The 10,747-nt window shown below is 33.8% G+C and overlaps 1 protein-coding gene across 1 annotated transcript; it reads right to left on the reverse strand.

The window, feature by feature from the left end:
- Positions 1-9,749: 9,749 nt before the first annotated feature.
- LOC110037088 (protein bicaudal C homolog 1-B-like) lies at positions 9,750-10,740 on the reverse strand (the record flags this gene model as incomplete). The annotated part of the gene is given in 1 exon segment (XM_020741666.1): positions 9,750-10,740. A coding segment is annotated over 1 exon segment (609 nt), but the record flags the coding sequence as incomplete, so codon positions are not given.
- Positions 10,741-10,747: the final 7 nt, after the last annotated feature.

Here is a 10,747-nt window from a genome sequence, read left to right on the forward strand (position 1 = left end):
GTCGCTCGCGCGCGAAACCAAAATGATATGGGTGTCCTTCCTAGCTAAAGTTGACGTTCCGAGCGCGTTGGTGGGGTCTGTTTCGCGGTCGTCCGGACAAACTCGCCGGTGTGCAAGTCAAATCAAGTCAAAGTCGTGTGTGGTGCAATGAGTGCGTGAATTGCGACTTTCACGAGTATTCAAGTCATGGAGGGTTCACCTATGGCCGTCTGATCCTATGGAAACTCATTTTCGGGCCCTCTACATGTTAGTCCTTAGCCCTTGTAACTAAAAGTCGAGTGCTTGGGACTATTCATGCGAGATCTGCACAAAAATGAGTGAAGATGTGGCTCCAAGTTCTATGGGGGGGGAGGTTCATTACTACGCTAGGATGGTCAACAAGGAACTCCTAAGGCTAGATTATGGGTTTTGAGAGTAGGAGACTAAGACCTCATTAAAAATGAGGTCAACACCTCACACTTACAAAAAATTGTAATTAATTACTTCTTTTAGTAATTTCAACTTCTGCTATGACTACTGGATTGTCTTTTTAATCATTCAGGAAATATGAACTCTCGGAATTCAGGGATCTCCCGGCGAGTACTCTGCAACTACGGACTATAGTTTTCCCTACTAACGTCACGTCGGGTATATAGCTACAGGAGACAGTACTACAGCTACCCGTAGATCATCGCAGAGCAATGTGACTTCTTCCGGTAGACAGACAGTCCAGTGGATTCCACTGCCGATGGTGATTAGGATTGGATGCAATCACTAGAAGTCAGTGCAGCACGGGACACAATCCATTTGCATGTTAAAAACAATCTAATCATTGTATTAATTGTAATTTTAATAGGTTTTTACTTTTTTTGGCACTTTTGGTACTTATTAAGTGATGTGTGTATCTAAATTTTTGTATTGTTCTGAAGCGAATTTCTGTTTTTTAAGTATCAAATATATGTTTATGACAGTTCTGTTATAAACAGTATTACTAAACAGGGGCAGAATAATCATTTGTCCAAAAAACAGGTGTCACACATGTATTTTCAATCAGCTGAAATAAACAGTCAGCCAGCTTCCTAGCAGCAGCTTCCTGGGGAAGCTAAGCTGCAGCTGCTCTAAACAAACCCTTAAATGACTTAAAAATCATAATTAACTCGTTTAACCAAAAAAAAAACAATCCTCCCATCAAATAAACCTTCAAGGTCAAGAAATACTAGAGAGGAGGCTACCAACCCTCAAATTTCTCAATCAAATCAATAGAAAAGCCCCTAAGCAAATGGTTTATCATCATTAGCCAGAAACAACCTTCATGTCAATATATTCAAAATAATAACTATAACTATAGGAAAAACACAAATTTCCCTTATACATGGATTTCTAAATGAAGAAAACCTAATTATATTGCCTTCCTATTAAGAAAAAAGACAAAAAATATAGGCTAAGATCCATACCTTATCAAAGGAGATAAGATTAATACATTTGGCCCCCAACCATTTCTTTTTAGAATCAATAACATCATTTCAAAGCAACCAAATATCAAGGGATTCAAAGCTAGATCCACAAAGCACAACTTGTTTACTTTCCTCTCCACAATTCCTCATCCTTGAACAATTTAGTAAAAAGGGTTTAAATTTACAAGGGATTACAATATTGACACCATTTGCAACATGTAGAGAGGAGATTTTTGGAATGCATGATACTCCACAACACAAATCCTCCACATATGAAGAGAAGAGAATAGAATCACAAATAGGATATGAGACATGAAACAAGGAATGATATGGGAAGAGAGAGTGTGCTTCAATGAAAGACTAAAAGATAGGCATTATAAAGCATGGCAAAACAATACTCACTGACTAATACCTATAGAGTTGGCCCACACCAAGTAAACAACTAGGTGCCAACTATAAAGGTTGAGAACTTTGAGATTTGTACCACCATCAACTAGGTACCACCATCAAAAAACTATATAATTCACAATTCTATCCAACATGAAATGTACCATTCATATCACCAAATATTTAAAACTACCACCATCATCACTTTTATAAATACCCCCGTCCGTGCAAAGGTAAAGTAACTTCAAACACTTGAAACTATTCAATTTTTTAGATCAGGAATGATCGGTAAGGTCTTTCTTTGATAAACTTCCTATCCCACTTACTAAAATGAGCAATGAGTGTCTTCTAAGAGAAACATTTATCAACATAGACATATATTTTATTTGCATGGATATTTACAAGAAAACTGTGATCATTGTGAATGACATACCCAAAGAATCTTTATGGACCATCAAACTAGTATCATCATGAAGCAGGTAATGAAAAAAAATGCTATTATAATAGTAGTGAAAAAAAATGCTCATGTTTGGAACCATGCAATCCATGTTAATATAAAGACCTATGATTTCAGCTACAATTATAATGACTAACATAAGATTTATTATTAAAATATGAAGCAAAAATAAAGGAGACTAATTAGAGATTTCGTAAAAGTAAATAAAATGATGACAACTCATAAATATAATGAGATGGAAAGATTGAAGTTTCGGACATGAAGTGGTTCATGAATACCTTAATAAAAAAAATTCAAGTGATTGGGGTTCTGAATGCAATCACTTTATTGAAACAAAAGTAAAAAGGAAATAATTAGTAGATAGAATAATGGGAGAATTTGCTTAGCAAGGTTATTGCATGCATAAGAAATTATGGTGTGGGGATATGGAAGAATTTTTATGTTTGAAAGCTTTATAATCATACTTTTTACCGGAATTGTCAACCAAAAAAAAAAAACAGGTAGGTAAAGAAAAAAATAAGAAAGATATCATAGGCACATGAACATTTGAAAAAAGGTGGGAACAGCATCTAAAAAGAGAAAGAAAATAGATATAAATTTTAAGGTTAAATGAGGGTTCTCAAGTTGAGGAAGAAGGTTACATTTCATAATTTTAGCAAGGAAGAATCGGGATTTGCCTCTTATAATCGATAAGAGCAAAAAATTGAAAAAGGATGAGATATAAGCCAGCAGACAAGGTTGAAATAATTATAGGAATTCATCAACTCATTTGAGTAAAATAAAAATTGAATATATGATGTATAATTTTACTGTTGTGCTATTATTAATTATCAATCAACATTATTGGATGATAAGTAAAACGTAAATAATAAATTTTAAATATGTAGAATATAGTGGATATGAATATATATATATATATATAAATAATTAAATTCATTTTTATCCTTATAAAAAATCAATATGTTACTAAAAAGTAACTTTACACAAGTTCTATAAGAATAGCTCCTCAAATAACTTTCTAAATAACAAATTCATACAAAATAAGCCCAAACATAGATACATGTTGGTCTTTAGAACTTAATGTACAAAGGTGGTGACATCCATGTTTACATGTCAAGATTTAATATGACATGGGCTTCATATAGAATAGTGATTATTATTTCAAAAGTCATATGAGAAGATGTTATATATGTTGAGTAAAGTTAATTTATTGATTTCATTTAGTCGGACATGTAATTTGGCTAATGTCCATACCTCAAAAGTTGATATTGCAAATTTGGTCTAAGCAATCAATACCAAAAGACCTAAATACATGCATCATAAAGAACTATTATGGATATTTAGGGAAGAAAATCTTTATAAATATAAAGCACCATTTCAGTGCATGTCTCTAGTGCTTTAAAAATTGACATATAAAATTACTTCAATTAAAGTTTAAATTAACTACTAGACAGCATAACCCAACAAGAACAAAGAATAAAATGTCATATGAAGAGTCAAATCCTCTCTCCATGATTATGTGCTTCCCTACTACAGCTCACAAATTCAGACTTTAAATATCTTATTCATTAATAAGAATATACATATCCTCTTTCAAATCCACCACTCGGTGCATATCACAACTAAAAGCACTTAATTGGGCATTACATTCTTCCTAAACTATTCTTTTTACCAAATGCAATATAATTTGAGAGAAAAAAAATGTTATAAAATTTTTGTAGTAGATTTGTGAAACAAAAATATGCACAATATCATCCAAACAACTTAGGAGCATATGGCATGCATAATTTGAAATGAAACATTTGATGAAGCTCTTCCAACTCTATAACTTCTTCACCATGAGCAAATGGCTCATCATCATAGTTAAGATGATCTAATTGATTAATACCCAATGAACTTTAGCATATTCATTGAATTAGTTGATATTATGATTCATAGAAAGATAAATATCTTATCTGTTCAAGAAACTAAATAGGTTGGAGAAAAGGCTAAGAAGATTGATAACTTAAGTTTTAAACTTTGGTATTCAAATAAGAGTCGCATTAGAAATGGGGTAGGTGTAATTATAGATAAGAGTTTGAAAGATAATGTTGTAAAAATTAAAAGAGTTGGAAATAGAATTATAGCCCTGAAGGTTATTGTTGATACTAAGATTTTTAATATTATAAGTACTTATGCTCCTCAAGTAGATTTAGATATAGGTTCTAAAGATAAATTTTGGAATGATTTAGAAGACATAATATAAATGATACTTCCTAAAGAAAAAAAATTTATTGGAGGAGATTCAAATGGACATGTCGGTAGAGTGGTAAAAGATTTTAGAAATATTCATTATGGCTACAGTTTTGGAGTGATTAATGAAGAAGGTAGAGCTATATTAAATTTTGCTTTAGCGTATGATTTTTTTATTACTAATATTTTATTCAAGAAAAAATATGAGCATATTATTACTTATAAGAATGGATATAATAAAACACAAATTTATTATTTTCTTATGAGAAGAAAAGATCGTCGAGAATGTAAAAACTGTAAGGTCATTCCAAGTGAGAATTTAAGTACTCAACATCGATTATCAGTTCTACATTTTAAGTGGAAGAATTGTAAAATAAAGAATACTTGAAATAATCATCGTAGAATTGGTGGGGGTATCTAAAATATACAAATAAATTTATTTTTATAAGTAAAATTCAATATTTCAAAATTTGACATGTTCATGAAGAAGCAAATTTTATATGGGATAAAGTAACAAAACTATTAAACAAGTGACAAAAGTTGTATTTAGAGAATCAAAAGAAAGAATTTTTATAAATAAAAATAGTTGGTGATGAAATAATAATGTGCAAGAAAAGATAAAATAAAAGAAGGTATGTTATAAAAATTTGTTTAAATAAAAAAGTTTAGAGGACTGGGAAAAATATCAAATGGCCTGTAGGGAGTCTAAGAAAATAATCTGTGACGCTAAAAATTTTGTTTTTAGTGATCTTTATAATATATTAGATACTAAGGAGAGTGAAAAATATATGTATAAACTATCCAAACAAAGAGAAGAAAAGTAAAGATTTAACTCAAGTAAAGTGTATTAAAGACGAAAATCAAAAAGTGTTTTTTCTTAAAAAAGATATTCAAAATAGGTATGTGAGTTATTTTGACAAACTTTTTAATGAAATTTCGGAAAATTCGATCGACTTTAGTAATCTTAATACGTTAATAATAATAAAATATTTCATTTTTACCGTCGCATTAGTAAAAAAAAGTTGAGGAAACTTTAAAAATAACCAAGGGTGGAAAGTCTGTAGGACCTTATGATATCTCAATTGAAGTTTGGAAATATATAAGAGATTTGGGAGTTTCTTGGCTTACTATATTATTTTAAAAACCAAAAAAATGCTGGAGGAGTGGAGGGAGGAAGAGTAATTTGGTCCCCATTTTTAAGAATAAAGGGGATGCACAAGAGTGTGCCAATTATAGAGGAATTAAGATGATGTGTCATAATGATGTGTCATACTTTTGTCATACTTTAAAATTATGGGAGAGGGTAATTGAACGTAGGTTAAGACGTATTACAAAGATTTCTCATAATCAACCTGGATTTATGTCGGGCAGATCTACCATGGAAGCTATACATTTATTGAGAGGTCTGATGAAGAAGTACAGAGAGCATAAAGAGGTTTTACATATGATTTTAATTTATTTAGAAAAAGTTTAAGATAAGATTCCACGAGATATACTTTGGACAGTTCTAGAGAAGAAATATGTTGCTACGACTTATATTCAAGTCATTAAAGATATACATACTATAGTTGCTACCGAACAGAAGGAGGATTGACCAAATATTCAAGCCATTAAGGATAGGTAAAAAAGAAGCATTTTTTTTCATTATTTCATACCATGCATGCCTATACTGAAAGTTGGAGAAGTAGAATGCTTAGTACCATTAACGGTCTGTTTGGGGCTGCTGCAGCTTATCCAAAATATGCTCATAAGCAACTGATCTATATAAGTTGCTGATCAGCAGCTGGTCCGGATAAGCTGGTTGGCTGTTTAATTTGTGCAGTTGAAAAACAGTTGTTTTGTAGTTGTTTATGATTAAATGATCATTTTGTCCCTGCGCAGTAATGTTGTTTGCAACTGAACTATGAAGCTATTCTCAACACGCCCCACCCAATATTTATTTTTACATTAAATTTGATAAATTGTGGTTGAATTGAAGTTTAAAAAAATCAATCTAATAGTTTAGCCAATTTAATTACAGGAAAATGAATAAAATATATATTAATAAATATTCTAAATAAATTATTCTATTTCTATTCAACTAATACTTTAAGGGACATTCACATACATACCACCTAAGTATTATGCATTTACATATCTAGCGCCTAAAAATTAATTTTAAATTTATACCTCCCAAACCTTCATTTCACATAAAAATATATCATCATTTTAAATTAATTACATCGTCCTAACTCCTAACCATAGCCCACCATTCAGCCCTAATCTTTCTGTTGACTGACTATCTTCTCTTCCGTCGTCTCTCCTCCTACCTCGATCGCCGACATGGTAGATTGGCTTGTTGGACCAGTCATGGATAAGATCATCAATGCTTGCTCTGATTACCTGCAAGAACAACTCAGATGGAAGACAAGCATGAAGGAGGAGCTTGAAAGGAGCGAAGGTGGGCAAAAACTTGATTAATGGTATTTAGAGGAGCTGAAGAGCACGAAGGAGGGCGGGAAACGGGAAGACATACAAAGGTTACCTTCCACAGTGGTTTTGAGTAAAAGTGGAGAGGGATGAGGAGAAAGATGAGAGTTTCGGAGGCTCTTATACGCCGCGATTCCTTCGTTCTATCTCTAATCGCGCCTTTATCGCGAGGTTTCGGTCACAAAGGCAACGGTTCTATCAGGCGAACAGGTAAAATCGCGACATAGATACGCGAGCCACGGGGGCTGGCCCGTAGCCGCGTTTATTAAAAATTTTGATCAATGTTTTACGATAAGCAGGTGAAACGTGCGAAACAAACACAATACTGGCATTTCAAAACGCCACCGCAGCAAAAAAGCTGCCCCAGAAGAGGCCTAAATCTACCTACACACTTAAATTAAGCATTTCAATCTTGACAAAAATTAGTATTGTTTTCCCTAATATAAAATAAAACCACATAAACAAATAATTAATGAAATTACCAAATGCATCTAGTATCCTACCCCCTAAAGAAAACAAAAACATGTATTTATGCATATTGATAATTGATATAGATCATAATGAATGAGAGAAATTGCTAACTGCACTTCAAACAACAACAGCAACAACAACAACAAAGCCTTAATCCCACTACGTGGGGTCGGCAACATGAAACTTTTTTCTCCATTGCATCCTATTTAGTGACAGAATGATCAAAAGGATTCATGTCATGATTTTTTTCAACAAGTTTTACGCTAACTGCACTTCAAACAATGTCAACAAAATGAACAGCCAAACCATATAAAGTTAGTTATAGGTTTTAGGGCATTAGATCAAGTGGTTTCGAAAACAATGGAGTAGGGATACAAATCTTAAAATAAAATATAAAATCACAAGCTCAAATATTTGTAAGAAATCCATTCAAGAATCTTTGCCTATGATTTCTATGAAACTAAAAGCCATTTTAAGATATATGAAATGCATGAGGCATGGAGAGATCTACAATTTATGGATAAGGGGTAGTCTGAAGAAGAATAGTTGTCGCATTTGATTTTTGATAACCCACTTGAAACCCCTTAAACAAAAAATCATGGCTCAAACTTTTGAAAAATATTATTCCTAATAATTCTTCTAAAAAGTAAACAAATGATTCTACCTTCTTCAAGAATTAAAAGATTTGGCGAGCTATAGGAGAACTCGGCATCTAAAGAAATGATTGACAAAAAATCAACAGTGTGAAAATGAACATTGGAACATTGAGTGTTGAGGTAGAAGAAAAATTAGGCCTTTTATACATTTTAATATACATACTTGTGAAATTAAAGTGGAAGTTTCCGACAGTTTGAACTTTCAGCAAGAAAGATTGAAACCACACAACACAACTATGCAGAATGCAAAAGCCCAGTGGTTGGCTGCTAGAAAAAAAAATTGTTCCACTATTCTAAAAAGCCTGATTTTCAAGGTGGTAGAATATCCAAACCTTAGGCCTCTTCAAGCATCTGGAATTCAGAAAGGAAAAAGGCATTAAGAGAAAAATATGGACGAAGCCATAGATATTTAATTATGTTAAAGAGCCAAACAAAACTACATGTCAATACTCATGATCACTCTGAAGCTTTATGGCGGATGCATTCAAATAACATTGAACTCTTTTGGATGGTCACGGTTGTTCATTATAAGAACGTTAATAATGCTTTCTATATACTTGAGCAATGGTTTAAAATTTGCAATCAAACTTATACCATACAAAATATAAATTAAATACCTTCTGAGATGTTATTAGCCATCTTTCACATTAAGCGGGTGTTTAGTAGCATACTTTTAATAGGATTAATGATTGGATTTAACATAAATCCAACTAAACATAAAAAAAGGAAAGTTAAATCTAGCACTCCAAAAAATCCAATTTTTCTCTATATTTTTTTAAGTAAATCTGGATTTATTAAATCTGACGTGTAGGTGGATTTAACTGATATAGCTTAGGAATAAAAACACACATGCACCACTTTTTCGTTGCTTTCATGGTCGCATAATGCCCTAAAAAGAGGAATTCAATGTGATCACCTCACTGTCGGTCATCGACTTCAAACGGATTGTTCCTTTTCTTATGAATCTGACATCATCACAATTTCACTTTTTCTACACATCCTAAATTTTTTTTTTTTCTTTCACCATCGGAGAAAGCTTTTCTAGGTCATTTATGAAGGCAATCTCACCATGAGAAGGAAAAGCGGGAAAGGTACGAAGGAGAAGCCAATGGAATGAAAGCAATCAGTATGGGGACTTTGCGTGGGGAGTTTCCACTGGAGAAGAAAGGGAGGGAAGTTGAAGTAGATTTTAGGGAGCAAACCTTAAGGAAACTATGTTATAAGATGGTTGAGGATCCAAAAGGGAGAGAAGATAAGGTAGATTTTAGGTTCTTTCAACATTTAATTTTTATTCATTATATATTCTTTTAAAAGTTATTTTTAACTTTTGAACAAATCATATCACATCGAATTTTATAGTATTTTAAAAATTATTATGGTGTGTGCCTTGTATTTCATATTTAATTTTTTTGAAAATCAATTGTTGTTAAATCCTGAGATAACATGCCAAATACGTCAAAGGGATTTAACATTATTTTGGATTTACAGCACATGGATTTGATATATCCTGATTTACAGAAGTTACTAATCCTATTTAAATTAAATCCAGGTCACAGCCAAACACCAGCTAAGGGAATAATCTATAAATAAAAGAATAATATTCTTGGTAGGAAGCTTGAAATAACATTGAGAAATGAAAACATAAATTCCTAGGTATCCAAAGCCCCTTCATAAGCAATCAATTATGGAACAGTTGAACCATTGCAGCAAAGATGTGGCTTAAAGTGGATATGATTGCTTATAACTGAGAAAGAGAGAGGTAAGATATATTTCAAGTAAAACGACAAACTTGAAAATAACAAGATAGACATTGATAATTAAGCTAGACATAGCAAGCTACATGACTCCCACAACATCACAACTATATTTGATATGCTCTTAATCTAATAAACGTTATCCAAGCTACATTTAGATGTGAGGAGACCACTTGGTGGGAAAACGTTCGAAATCAAACATTAACAGTTCGAGAGCATCAAACGAACCAAGGCGGTGCAGCTCTTCATTTTCTCCTTCAAGAAATCATTTCTTATAAGTCCCTGCCTTTTCTGAGTTTCTGGATAGCGCAGTACATCTTCCTTCTTGAGCCGACTGCATTGATACCCATGTCTTTGAGATCCTCCAGCGTCAGCAGCGGTAGCACCTCATCGTCCACCTCGTGTATCTCGTAAACCGGCGCGTACCGCCCAAGCCCTATCCCCTCGAGCCACGGCCGAACACCGCCGGCCCAACCTTTAAAACCCTCTTCCGAGGGCTCGTCCCCTCCGTCAGAAACCCTAACCCTAGCAGAAGCCCGACGGTCGTTCCTATTGGAGGGGCTCTCGGACTCTTCCACGAATTCATCATCTCTAGAATCCTCCCCGCCGCTGGACTTCAACTCAGCGGGGGCTTCGAATCCATCATCGAGCCGAGAGGGCCAGTTCGTGCGGACACGCCTCGTTGTGACGGTGGTGGCTCGGGACTTAGTTGTGGGTTTGGCTATTACAGCAACCGAGGAAGGAGCAAGAAGTTTGGAGAACTTGGAGCGGCGATGAGAGGGATCGTGAGCAGGCTGGTCTCCAATTTCACCAAGGCGGACACTAGGGCGGCGCTGCCGCTTGGAGATGGAACTGGAAATGAGGATTTCAGATACCGGCGGGGGGGGG

Source organism: Phalaenopsis equestris, unplaced genomic scaffold (genome assembly GCF_001263595.1).
Source record: "Phalaenopsis equestris unplaced genomic scaffold, ASM126359v1 Scaffold214935, whole genome shotgun sequence".
Classification (NCBI taxonomy): Eukaryota; Viridiplantae; Streptophyta; class Magnoliopsida; order Asparagales; family Orchidaceae; genus Phalaenopsis; species Phalaenopsis equestris.